Source organism: Trypanosoma theileri (assembly GCF_002087225.1).
Source record: "Trypanosoma theileri isolate Edinburgh chromosome Unknown TM35_Tth_10_V1, whole genome shotgun sequence".
In the NCBI taxonomy this organism is placed as follows: domain Eukaryota; phylum Euglenozoa; class Kinetoplastea; order Trypanosomatida; family Trypanosomatidae; genus Trypanosoma; species Trypanosoma theileri.
This window is the reverse complement of record NW_021639852.1, coordinates 64083-78160: the sequence shown is the minus strand read 5'-3', so window position 1 is coordinate 78160 and position 14078 is coordinate 64083. Positions and strand designations below refer to the sequence as shown.

Genomic DNA, 14078 nt, shown 5'->3' with positions numbered 1-14078 from the left:
ATATATATATATATATATATATATATATGTAAACGACTCTCACAGGTTAGCGATGCGTAGCAACAAGAAGATCACGTAATTCTTTTTTCGTTTGTCTCGTATTGCTACCGTGTGGAATCACTAAATCACGCAACACTAACACATAATGCTCCATCATATCATCATTCTCTTCTTCACCAAAGTAAACTTCCACTCCAACTACATACGGTACTCCTTCCTCTAGACATGTGTAATTGGATAACTGTTCTCCCAACACATCCTTCTTACAGAGAGCCCAATAACGTTGCAAGAGTGTAATTTCCACCGCATCCATGTGATCCAAATCTCTATCTGGATTTAAATCTATTTCTAGAGATATCGTGATGGGTGGAGTGGAGGAGAGAACCCATGAATTAGCAATACCAAGAGCAAGTAATGAATCAAGTGGGAGAAATGTATCATCTGGACACTCTTGCATAAGTTCTCGAAGAAGACTTTTATTCTTATATGAAGTTGTTGTAGAATTCGATAATGTTAACGCCCGGTCTCGTGGAAGATTTTTAAAACCTGAGGCATGTGCTATAAACCAACGAAAAGGTTGTCGTGCAAAAGGGAAACTAGATATACCATTACTCTTATTACTATTATTATTAATATTATTATTATTATTATAAGCCATAGTAGTAGTAGAAGTATCTCCGCTATCACCATAGCGAAAGGCTTCTGGAGCCATACAAGTTAAAACACCAGCACCATGAAAGATGTCTCGTTCAATAGTTGCGAAAACTCTCAAACGTCGATGCTCTACAGAGAAAATAGGAGCTGTCATTACAATAACTGGATTTAACTCACGAATAACTGGAGTAGGGGGTATTACTGGCACTGCAACTGGAGGAATTGGTTTAAAATTCATAATATTGTTTACGATAGGCTTCTCTTTCGGTATTTCTTCCAATGTAGTAAAATTGGGTTTTAATAAACTTTTCATATTAGAAAATAAAGAAGGGGATGGGACTAAAGGCGGTATTTGGTGATTATCTTTTATTCTATTGGTGTGAAGTAAGTGGTATTGGCTCCCACCTTTACTTATTTGCTTCTTCTCTTGTATTATCTTTAACTGCTCTCGTATCAAACTCCATAGTTTCTCATCCTCATCATCATCCTCAAACTCATTATTATTATTATTGTAATTATTTCCTTTTTCATTGAAGGTATTGTGAATCTCTTTACTGTGTAGATAAATCTTTTCTACAGTAGAGGCTGTCTGAAGAAGTTCTTCTGTTGCAATGTCATTAGCCTCACGCAGCATCATCATCATAATACGAGAAAGTAAATGAGAGTTGGCAGTAAAGGAGGAAGTATGCATAGAAACTGAAAAACTCTCATTAAGATCATTTCTCCTAATAGAGTTTTCAACCATTCTTCTTCTTGTTGTTGTTGCTCCTCCCCATTGTGTAAATGTATATCCTTCTCTATTCCTCTCTACTTTTCCCTTTTCCTCTTCCATTGGTTTATTTACTATAGACGATAAATACTCATCCTGGTTCACATCATTGGCCTTCCACCAAAGTGATTGGGCCTCTTGTTGAGATGTTTCCTCCCATATTCCCTGCGTTGCGGGTGGCTCACTATCAAGAAGAGAAAACACAGACGACGACATCATCTTCACATGTACACATTCATTCACTAAACAATCTTCTTCTTCTTCTCCTCATGTATAATACTTACAAATGTATACGTTTGTGGTTGTTATTGATCTAAACTATCCTGTACCTACTTTGGTTCCCCAGGAAAAGAAGAAAAAAATAAATAAATAAATAAATAAATAAAAGGGAGAGAAAAGGAATCATTTTAAGAATATGAATTACCAGAATTAGTTATTAAAACATATAATTCCAAAAAAAACATTAGCATCAGATAAAACGCATTCGCAATAAAAATAGCAAAAAAAAAAAAAAAACATATGCGTAATAATTGCGTGTATGTGAATATAAATAAATAAATAAATAAATTAAATAAATATACATGCAATGAGAAAGGAAAAAATAATCTTTTTTTTTTTTACTTTTTTATCCCTCCCCCACCGTTTAAAAGAATAAAAGATTATTTCCCACGAAATCTTCTCTTGCAATAAAGGCAATAGTAATCGGTAAAACGAAATAATGGTAAAATAATAAATAGACCAAAAATACAAAATAAATAAATAAATAAACTAAATAAATAAATAAATAAATAATGGTATTAAAGACAGTCAAAATGAGGATCTACCATAATTCTCTGTCAATTATCAACACAAATGGTAATTCTGACAACTTGGCAATTACAGCCATAAGTTCACTCGTTCCCTCATCACTAGAAGGATAACACACACACCCATCACGTTCATAAAACTTCCACAGTCCATCTTTGCTGGCCCAACGCGTTGTGCCTTCCTCACATTGAAAGAACATCTGCAAAAATGCCGCCAACACATTACGATTAAGACAAGCCACTAAAAAGATGCGAAGTTGCATATCTGCAAGTTCCTTTTCACTCAATCGATGAAGTCGTGATTGATGACGTCCATTCATATCTGTTAAGGCCTCCACCAGCTGAAGTATATTTAAAATAGATACCCCACTCAACTCCCGCACACCATGTTGAAGACATTCTCCAAACTCCAACACCGCCTCCCATACATGACGGGTTCGCACAAGATGATAAATGGAACGAAATCCTCTTGTTAATATCATCACAAGTGCGGGAATGAGATGTTCATGCACAATTAGGCCAATCTCTTTATGTCGTCCTTCATCAAAGAGTTCACGTGCATTTTCTGCAGATGGACATTGACCAAGTGTTGCCAGTTGCTGTGCAAAGTACTTTGATAAAATATTCACAGTGGATCGTACTAATGATATACAATTCTGCAATGCAATTATTCGAGGTGCATGAGAAACCAATTCATCCCCTTCTTCTCCTTCTCCTCCTTGTTGTTGTTGTTGTTGTTGTTGCTCTGCCTTTTGAAGGGTTACCTCTATACATTTCTCTTCCATATAGTTTCCATCATCATCATCATCATTACTAGATGGAAGTAATAAAGGTTTATCCGATGAATACTTTTCATGTGAAGTCCTCATCATAACAGAGACATCAGAAGATTCCGATACCATAGATGACCAATCTATTTGTTCCACCATACGAGCTAGTAATAATAAATCATGAAGTCCTTGATTGAGAAGGGCATCTTCAAAGAGAACTTCACTTCTCGCTTTCGGTCCAATTTGAGTAATTTCATATACAACTCGTTCTAATAATTCTCGTTGAAGTATATAGGCAATCAGTATATAACTACTACTACGCCCTTGTGTGGCATTATACTTTTTAATACGTTTAAAATCACTTAAAAGACGGTTTGTATATGGAGCCAAGTAATTCCCAGAAATATTATATTGACCAATGAACTGCAGAAGATCAAAACAATCCCGTTTGACTTTATGAAAAACACTTCCAGATGGTTTTAATCGATGATGAAAGACTTCATGCCAGAGTTCTACCATTTTAGACATAAGTTTCTCATATCCCTTTTGTAAAGTTATTTTTTTGGAAATAAATCTTTTTTTAGGAGATTGAAAAATCTCTAGTGTGGTAGCGTGCAATTGACCCATCAATCGTTCCGCTGCGTCAGTTGATTCCACATTATAAACACGAGAAATTTCTACAATAAACGACTTTTCTTCTTTTTCTTCTTCTCTTTCTTCTTTAGATGCGTTATTGTTATTGTTGTTGTTGTTGTTGTTGTTAATCATAGACTCATCTGAAGGGAGATCCATTATTTTATTATTCTCATTCTCCTCCTTTTCTTCTTCTTCTTCTTTGTTTTTCCTTTCTTTCCTTGAATGTATGGACTCCTGTTTGGCTCGCATTGCGGTAACGACTTCAATTGCATTTTCCACAACTTCATCCATGTGTCCAGCCTCTTTGGCGGCATCAATATGTGTTTGTAGTAACTCCATATTCTTTAACGCAAATGCGGTGTGAATAGCACGATGTAATCTATATGCCCATTGTCGTCCTTGACGAGATGCATTCCACATATCCCGCACTCTAGATATAACATCAACCGTCAACTCCTTCTGATGGGATTGTATATATTCAATTAACTCTCGTGATTTATTTGCCTTTATAATTCTCATTAACTCTGGTGGGACTACTACTTCTGTGTTTTTACTTCTGAAAGTAGAAAGAGCATAGGGATTGGTACCTCCCTCATACGTTTTCAGATACTCTTCACCCCGCATCGCCGTTGCCTTTAACTGAGAAAAGATATTTTCCACCATCTCCTTCACTTCATTCTTCTCATTTTGTTTTTGTTTCTTATTCTTTTTTTTCTTCCTTTTTGTTTCTTTTTCTTCTTCTCTTTCTTCTTTTTCTTCTTCTGTCAACATCCCTTCATAGCGATCCAGTCCATCCTGTATTTCCTTCTGCGAGAGGACACATTGCCGTACACACTGCCGCACACACACCGCAGATCCCGATTGAATCGTTTCTTCCATCGCCAGTGATAACTTACGCACACGATTTTGCCAAACAAATAAAAACTCTGCACGTCGTCGTCGACTCGCCTCCGCTTCTCTGCGTTCACGTTCTCGCAAGAGAAGTCGTTCGTGATTTTCTTTTTGTCGAAGTTCCTCCTTATAACGAACATGTGCTTCCTTTGCTTGTTGCCAAAGTGAATCCCGAAGCTCAAGACGATGTTCTTCCTCTTTGAGAATGTGAATTTGAAGTTCCACTACACGGCGTGTTTCCCGCATAATAGGTTCATCCAGTGGTAGTTGTTGTAATAGTTGATAACTAGATGTTAATAGTTTAGATACTTCATTCGTACTCCAATCTCGACAGCGTCGATGCATTCCAATTCGCTCTACAAGAGATTGTACAGTGCGACGTTCCTCATGATGTTTACGATGTAAATTAAACTGATCCCATCCCCATTGAATCTTCTTTTTTAATTCTTCAGAAGAGAAACGTTCCGCAAACTGTAATGTTTGTTTAAGCAACACCACATCTCCCATTAACACAGCTGTATGAATAGCATCACTAGTAACATCCTCTACATTCTTTGTATCCTGTTGCTGTAACTGTAGTCGTTCCTGTTCACTATCGGGGCGTATTACTACAGGGGAACTTCGTATAAAAGCAGTTTCTACAACAGAGACAGATACCTCAAGTTGACGTGCCGCTTCTATTAATAGTAATAATTCTTTTTTAGATGTTGAAGATTCTTTTTTTTCTTTTTTTTCTTCTCCTCCTCCTCCTCCTCCTCCTGCGGTGAGAAGGGCTCGTTGATGGGATTGTAGGTGTGTGATAAATTTTTCCTGTTGAACGTAGAGGTCTGTGCGAAGACGTAGATTTTGTAGAACTTCTTCACGAACTTCACTTTTTATTGCCTTTTCAAATAATAATTCCAATGTATTTTCAGAATCTTTTAATGGACCTCGTGTAGTGCTAGAAAGGAAATTCGTAATAGATTCTACGGCATATTTTCTTTGTTTTAGTTTTTCATAAACCTCACAGTTTTCCTCTACTAATAAACGTAACCAATCATATTGTTTGGCTTCCTTAGAGGCGACTTCATACATAGTTAGATCTTCACTCATAATGGCATGTTGTAGTCTTTCCAGAATACTTGTCATTTTATCAAAATGCCAAAGTAGTAACTGTGCGTACTCCATCTCTTTATGAGTCGTACTTCGTAGAGAAAATCGATAGGCTCTTCGATGAACAAATTCAAGAATTGTTTTTGATAGAAAGAGACTTTTGTAAACTTGTTCCCATGTTACTTTTCCTGTACTATTCAGAATCTCTGTTTTTTCTCGTGGTATTTGACGTTTAGATGCTGCTTTTACAGTAGCCTCATACTTTGCAATAGCCATAGATAAACAATTACAATGAAAAGATTCCATTCTTGCCTTAATTTCTCCTGCAGAACGGTTTGCCTGTATTTCATTAAATTGAGGCGGTTTTTCTAATCTTCCTATAGAAGCAAGATGTGGTACTATCTGTACAGGAAGTGCATACTTGCTAAAAGAAGCATGAAGTGGATTATTATTATTATTATTATTATTATTATTATTATTATTATTATTATTATTATTATTATTATTATGAGTTTCATAAGGAAGATAAAGATTATATTCTGTCCAGGCTACATATGCTTCCTGTAATCTGGCTAGAAACTCCTTACCACGACTCATAATATGAATATACATATCATACTCTTTAGGAACTGTAAGGAGAATAGAATCTGGTTCTGCATGACTTAAATACACTTCTTTAATATCACGTAATTCCGTTCTTCTTACAATCTCAAAACCACCATGAGTACACCAATAAATAGCACAATTTGTAAGAACAATAATAAAAGCTTTATGTTTTTCTTTTGTAGGTAAACTTCCTTCATTTATAGATTTATCCTTATTCTTTGTATTGAACATCATGGTGGTTCTTTTTTTCATTATTTTTTTAATAACCGAACCTCGATAACGCCAAGCCACACCAGAGAAATAAATAGCATTATCTCCAAAACGACGACAAGCTTCTGCAATATCGGGTACAACTGCGAAATGAAGATCATCACTGGCATGATGAGTCCATACACGACGAAGTGCAATAGTGGGTTTTGGATCAAACACGGTTTTTTTTAAAGCATTCCGTATATTTTCAGCACGAGGAACTGTAAAGAGTGGAAGCATTTCATATGAATATGGAGAATAATGATGAGGATTTTGTTGAACATATCGCCATGCTGAAAGAGAAATAAAGACATTTACATTTTGTTCACTCTCCACATCTAACATATAATCACAGGAGTGACCTGAACCTGTCATTAGACCTATTACGGTTCCTTGGCCTGGATAACATCTAATCATCCCAACTACTTCTGACCAAAGAAGAAATAAAGCCACACGAGGATCTTGTGTACTGGAACTATCTTTCTTTACAGAAAGATTACCAGTTATCGTTTTACCACCAAGAAGTGGAGATTTAAAAGTACGACGTAATTTTCCCATATCTCCATTATAATTTAATAATAAAATACCATTAGAGGAAATGGAAAGTGCTCGTCGAATACTATATTTATCCAATATGCCTTCATTTAAGATTGTAGTAGTAGTACTACTACTACTACTCCCACCACTACCACTATTACCATTACCACTGGGTAATGATTTTACATCTAATTCACTACAAAGAGAAGAATAGTAAATTTTCCCAAAATCAAAATCGGTTGAGAAATTCCCGTTAAGAGATAAGAAATCTCCATCCATAGAAGAAGAAGAAGAAGAAGCAGCGGCGAGTATCTTTTTCTCATCCTCAAACTCTAAAATAAGTTCTTCAACAAAACGATACTGAGATAAAAAAGCGGCACTTCCAGGGCACTTTACATGTACATCATTCCTTATATCTTCAGCTTCTGTGAGAGGTACTTTTTTTTCATCTAGTTGAAATCCATTAAAATAATTCTTAAACCAAATAGGATGCATAGATGAAAGTACACGTCGTGAAAGTTTCATACGTTTTCTTACCATATCCACTGTAGTTTCCTGATCGTATACATCTTTTACTTTTGATAAATCCACAAGTTGGACTTGTGCATATAACTGTTTAGATGGTGTAGCCGAGATCATAACACCACAGCACTGTGATAACACTTCTGGTACGAGTGCGATAATACGTGCAAACTCTCCACTAGATTGAACCGTAAAGAGTGTATCCACTTCTCTACAGTGAAGAAGTATTGTTTGTGAATCTCTATCAAACTTTAAGTTTATTACTTCAGAGAGTGGAATACGTCTATTAATCTTTACCAAGGTATCACTAATCATATAAATAGCTCCATCCGTTATCACAAGAGCTCGTAATTGTAATTGACGATCTTCCTTTACACATGTCACCATGGAAGACCAAAAAACGACCGAATCTGCATATGTTCGAAATAATGAAAATAAACCTTTATTGGTTCCCACCAACATACGATCTTCTGGGAGAGACATGAGTGGTAAGTGTTGTTCTTCCACACTACGACGAATAACTGTCCTTACATTTTCCACTTCACGAAAAATAAAACGTTGTCCTTTATGATTTTCCAAATAAATTTTATATAAATGTGCAATTAATTGTAATTTCACCTCACTCTCATCACCAGCTACACGTGAATTTTGTTTATGAAAACGAATAAGTAAATCATGAAAGGAAGGAATTATGATAGCCATAAGATTTTTCTCCATCGTACTTTCAATGACACCTACAATTTGTTTTGTTTCTATACACCGTGCATATGTACCTCCTGTTATTTTATTTTGAGCAAATAAATACAAATATTGATGGGTAAGCACAAGATCTCGTTCCTGTATGGTATCTCGTTTTCCAATTTTTTCTACACAACGACAAAAGACAACATTTTGTATATTATCTCCGGATTTAAAATGATCCTTAAGAGATGGTAATTTATATTCAATATGTAAATACCGTTGTCGAGCTTTTGGAAGAAGTGCACAAGCATGCATATCAACTGTCTGCACATCTTTTTGCTGAACTGAATCTAATAACGATGGAGATTGTAATCCAAGGGATGCATTCTTATCCTCATCACTTATTTCCTCATCCAAAAAGTAGTCATCAGCAAAACAAGAAGAAGAGGCATTCACTATGGTCTCTGTATCCTCACCTTCATCATCATCATCATGATGAGGATTATTATTACGAGGATTATTATTATTATTATTATTATTATTATTATTATTATTATTATTATTATTATTATTATTATTAGGATCATAACCTAAAGAAAGTCGAGATTCCGATTTTAACCTTCCTTGCACGTGTCGTGCTGACATTCGATTCTCACTCTCTGTTTCCCAAACAGGATGACGTGATGTTGTCCCTATAGAGGAAGAAGTTCGACTGTGTGGCCTCTCACTACTCTCTGTTCGCTGCATACACTGTGCAATTAAAGAAGATGTGGTTTGGGCTCCCATTCCCTCTTCTGGCGAGAGCGGCACGGGTTTGGCCAATCCACTCATGAGTCGCAGGACGGCGAGAATAAAAGTGACCCATTCCTCTCGTACGGCCTCATTCTCGCAGCAAAATAATAACTCCTTCCCATTAATATACATAAACCATCCAAACTGGGCTTTAGAGCGGGGGGCATGGGCGGCGAGAAGAACATCACGAGTGGCATAATTGGCTGCACGTATAATTTCAAGTGGAATCACTTTTTCTCGTTTACCGACACTTCTGCCGTAACAAATGGCATTTCCCTCCACAAATACATATCGACGTTTCCATTCTCGAGCTCCAAGGTTTCGGACGCCTAAAAAAGATGCGGCTACTCCACCAAAGTTATCTTCAATAACTTTTTTAGATCGTGGTTTCCACATCCATGCAGCGTGTGGTAATACAGGGAGCACATTGGGTTGTTGGTTATCATTATGCTCAGACATTGTCATGAAGTATGAGCAGAGAAGAAATAACTATTAAAGAAAAAAAAAAAAAATAAACAACGATATCAAATATAAAAGGGGAAAAAAAAGAGGTTTAAACTGTACTATCTCCCTACGAAAAGAAAAAAAAAAAAAGAAAAGAAGAAAAAAGAAGAAAAGGAAAAGAATTATTATATATTTATTTTTTTTAATCGGTCAAGAGAAACACAGAAAAAAACAAAATATATATAATTTCAAATAATAATTATTATATAGAAAATTGTTTTTCTTTTTTCTTGAGAGTGAGCAGTTGTACATGCAAGACATATAGATAGATATATGTATATATATAGATATATAGATAGATATATATACTTCCTCCTTTCACTGATATTGTTCATCAAGGATGTTCCAGTGTTAAAACAGATGACAATATAAAACCAAAACAACAACTACAATAACAACAAGAACAATTAACGTAAAGTCAAATGCGCTGGTACCCCACCACGAGTGGAGGCTAAGAGTTGTTGTTGGGATTGAACGGCCCCACTGGTGTCAAAGAATTGCATACAAAAGACACAAAGTTCTTCTCTCTTATATAACTGAGAGGGTGGAGGCATACGATCTCCTCGAAGTACATTCATTCCCCACTTTTGACGCAATTCCAATATAGACTTGTGCGTAATAGCACCAGGCAACTCATTTACATAGAAAACTTGGAGACAAAGCGCACACTTCTTTCGTTTCTGCAATCCCTGTTTAACACGGAGCTGTAAAAGCTCTGGAGTGAGTTGTTCCTCGTTGGCTCTTCCTGTCATTTATCTTATTCAATGCTATCAATAATAAAAAAAAAAAAAAAAAAAAAACACAGACAAATAAATAAGAAGAAATAAAAATAGAAAATGAGACGCAAAAGGAATTTGTCACCAAGATAGTAAAAATAAAACACATATTATTGACTATACAGGTCACAGATGCATCTCCAGCATACAATAAATAAACAAATTAAAAAAAAGAAAAAAAAAAAGTTACTTTTAAAGTAAAGAAATACTCCTTAAAAATAATGTTATCCCCATTCTCAAGATTACTGTTTTTTTTTTTATTTTATTTTAAATATATATATAGAAAAAAAAAAAAACTATTCAACAACAATCTCATCATCTTGTAACTCCATAATAACTTCTTCTATGGTTTCTTCATCTATGATTTTCTCCTCTTGTATCTTTTCATCTGTTAAAGATACTTTCTTCTTTCGACGTCGTTTTTTGATAGGTGATTCTTCAGCATCAGGGAATGTGTCATCATCTTCATTCCTATCAGCATAATTTTTCTCATCCTTTAGTGGAATTGCAATACAATCAGTCAAGTGAGGAAGTCCTTTTTCTTCCATAATACTATAATCGGTAGAATTAAAACAAAAAAGTGAACGTGCACATCGCAGAGAAACCTCAAACCCCAAAAATGACTGAGCACCCTCTAAAACATTAAGCGAGGATCCAAATTGAGATTTTTTCCTTTCATCAAGAAATTTCGCAAATGAAGGATTAAAAAAACTAAAAACCACCTGATCACAAACATTATATAAAGAATTATGAGAATCTTTACCGTTAACTAATATATCTCTCATTACCATTAGAAAATGTGCATTAAAGAATATATTTTCACTACCTTCAATAACAAGAGAACGAATTAAGTATGCTAAAGCTGTGTTCACATCATTATCATTAACTCTCCAATGACGAAGTGAAGAAAGAATTAATTTCGTATTTTTCACAGTAGCAAGACGTTTAAAGTAATTTCCCATACTTACTTCTCTCTCCGAACTTAAAGTGGAAAGAATAGCAGGACCACTTGAAGTTAGAGAAGCATTTTCTATAGATACTTCTCTATCCTTATTACCAGATGTAGTCTCTAAAGGCTCAAGTGGAACATCTTTTAAATATACTGAGTTGGATGAAGTTAAAACATTATCATTCTCGTTTATATCTACTTCATCTTTCGTTACCTCATTTATCGTTTCATGTGATAAATTTAAAGGATCAATGTTTTCTACTTTATCTGATTCCAAAAAATTCACATTACTTATGTCTTCTGCTTCTTCTGTAATAGTTGCATTTTGTCTTTTTTCTCTTTTGGGAAATAAAACTTTGCCTTTAAAACTACACTTTTCCATAAGTTGAAAAACTGAGTATACCAATAATACAAAAACTCTAGCTTTACCAGGTGGAAGAACTTTGGCAGTATATCTTGAAATAAGATCAAAAACCAATGTAACATTTTCCTCATTATAAAGAATAGATGATGATAATGCATTTGCGGCCACAATGACATTAGGATCTTTAACAATATCACCATCTATTAAATGATTAAGTGTCATTAATAACTCAGAAAGATAAATTACTACACTGGTAACATCAAATCTTTTCTTAAAATCTGGAGAACTTAAAAATACTCGAAGTAATTCAAATCCATACTGAATATGTTCAATTGTAATAACACTAGATATACATTGCCATTGTTGATGAAATGTTGCCAAAGTAATATCATTATTTTCATCTTTGTTTAAACGAACAACTTCTCTGGTATATCGAAGTAATGAAGCACATATATCAACATAATCCAAAACACCTTGAGCTGAATCATAGACAGATTTATCTATTTGAGATGGTAATTCAGGTTCTTCTCCAGAACTTTTAAATCCAGATAACAATTCACTACGCTCTTTTACAATACTTTCAAAACCAGCAATAGTTTTTGCTATTTTATTCCATAACATCATATTTAAAGGTTCAAAACCGTAACATACAAAAGAAAGACACTGTTGAGAAAGTTGTACTTTAGTAGGCAAAGGAAGATTAGAAATAGCAATACTATCATCAGACATTCCCTTGACAAAACGACCTTTTTTACGTAAATCAATATCTCGAACTTTCTCAAGTGGATCTTTACTTCTTAATCCAAGAAGTACTGAAGCAGAACCTATTGCTCCACCTTCTCCTTGCACACGTGAAGAGGATGTCCCTCGAACAAGTAAACCATTAGAAGTTATAGCCCCATTACGACTCCTTGCTACTTGTCTCCATCGATCGGATTCTTTTTTACACTCACGAAAACGTTTACCACTTTCAAACAATCCCATAAGTTGATGGGATGATTGCTGTTGAAACTTTGAAAGAAATCCAAGTTGAGCAAGTTCCACAGGATTTGCACAACGAAGAACTACTGCCATTGAACTAACAATAAGCATATTCCATTTCCAAAGTTGTTCAGTACTTTCTAAAAGATCCAACATTCGAGCATTATATTGATCAATACTAATCTCATCCACAGCGTAATCCTTATTATTACCAACACCTTCCTCTTCCTCTTCTTCTTCTTCGTCATGTCCACTTTCATCCTCTTCATCTTCTTCTGCTTCTTCTTCTTCACCATCTTCAGTCCCATTTTCTCCATCTTCCAAGACCACAATTCCTTTTTTTTCTTCTTCTTTTTCTTCCATGTGATTATCAACTAATATAATATTATCATTATTATCCTCTTCCTCTGAAGAGGATAATTCCATATCTTTCAAAGCAGCAATTTCTTCTTCTTTTTTCATTGCTTCTGCTCGTGCAAAGTTTTGATTTAATACCACAAGAAAAAATTCAATACCATGATTCCGTGCAAAAGCACCAATTCCAGGTGCAATACTTTCCTTTGGCGCATTAAAAAAATGAGAAATAATTTTAAGAACAACTTCAAGAAGAACCACATCTTCTTTTTGTAAAATACCCTTTGATCGTTTTTCAGCTACAGGTGCAACACACTGTATCAAAAGTGTAAAAAATTCATCCGTTCCACATCGTTCCACTAAACGTCGAATGTAATCAAATTGTCTAGGCATTTCTAAAGAATGCATTGGAACTGGAAGTAACATCGCTGTCAATAATTTCAGTAATTGAGGTAAAAGTGATGAACTAAAATTCATCCCATGAGCCAAAAGAAGTGGAACAACAACATTTTCCATAACCATCATTTCACTTATAAATAAAAAATCTTGTCGAGATAATTTTCGAATATCTGAAGATTCTGTCCCCAAAAATACCGAATTACCATCATTATCACTTTCACCATCACTATCGTCATAAAACTGTTTTTGTCGAAGAATTTCAATGTGTTCTTCTACACGAACATGTTCCCGTAGTACCCGATTCCTCAACAATTTTGCAGCAGCGCAGGCCTCTTCTACCTTTAGCTCATCTGGCCTTTTGATCAGAGGAATATTTAGAGCACTAATAGCCGTTAAAATCTGTTTTTTAACTGCTTCAGAAGACATATTCCTTTATGTGGTCTTCACAAAGACACAATCTTCCTTAAATCATCCGTACAACAGTAAAGAAAATTAAAATCAAAAATAAGAAAAATAAAAACAGAGAAAATCAAATAAATAAAAGAAAATAAATAAAGGAAAATAAAAATAATAACATAATCAAACCAGAAAAAAAAAAGGTACTGCTCTTAGAAATAATCTTCAAACATTAATTTGGATATCAAGGTATGACGCACAACCTACATAAACCCTCAAAAAAAAAAAAAAAAAGAAAACCATATCCGTGCCGTAGAGATCCCCACTTTTCACATACTCGTAAACAAATA

At 34.8% G+C, this 14078-nt stretch overlaps 4 protein-coding genes across 4 annotated transcripts; all 4 read right to left on the bottom strand.

Moving 5' to 3' along the window:
* Window positions 1–46: 46 nt before the first annotated feature.
* Window positions 47–1642, bottom strand: TM35_000101240 (uncharacterized protein; the record flags this gene model as incomplete). The annotated part of the gene is made up of 1 exon (XM_029024615.1): window positions 47–1642. One exon carries the CDS (start codon window positions 1640–1642, stop codon window positions 47–49), a length of 1596 nt encoding a protein of 531 aa, XP_028883922.1.
* A 601-nt stretch (window positions 1643–2243) lies between these two features.
* TM35_000101230 (putative protein kinase) lies at window positions 2244–9470 on the bottom strand (the record flags this gene model as incomplete). Its single annotated transcript, XM_029024614.1, has 1 exon — window positions 2244–9470. One exon carries the CDS (start codon window positions 9468–9470, stop codon window positions 2244–2246), a length of 7227 nt encoding a protein of 2408 aa, XP_028883921.1.
* Window positions 9471–9916: 446 nt separating this feature from the next.
* TM35_000101220 (uncharacterized protein) lies at window positions 9917–10261 on the bottom strand (the record flags this gene model as incomplete). The annotated part of the gene is made up of 1 exon (XM_029024613.1): window positions 9917–10261. One exon carries the CDS (start codon window positions 10259–10261, stop codon window positions 9917–9919), a length of 345 nt encoding a protein of 114 aa, XP_028883920.1.
* A 320-nt stretch (window positions 10262–10581) lies between these two features.
* TM35_000101210 (uncharacterized protein) lies at window positions 10582–13758 on the bottom strand (the record flags this gene model as incomplete). Its single annotated transcript, XM_029024612.1, has 1 exon — window positions 10582–13758. One exon carries the CDS (start codon window positions 13756–13758, stop codon window positions 10582–10584), a length of 3177 nt encoding a protein of 1058 aa, XP_028883919.1.
* Window positions 13759–14078: the final 320 nt, after the last annotated feature.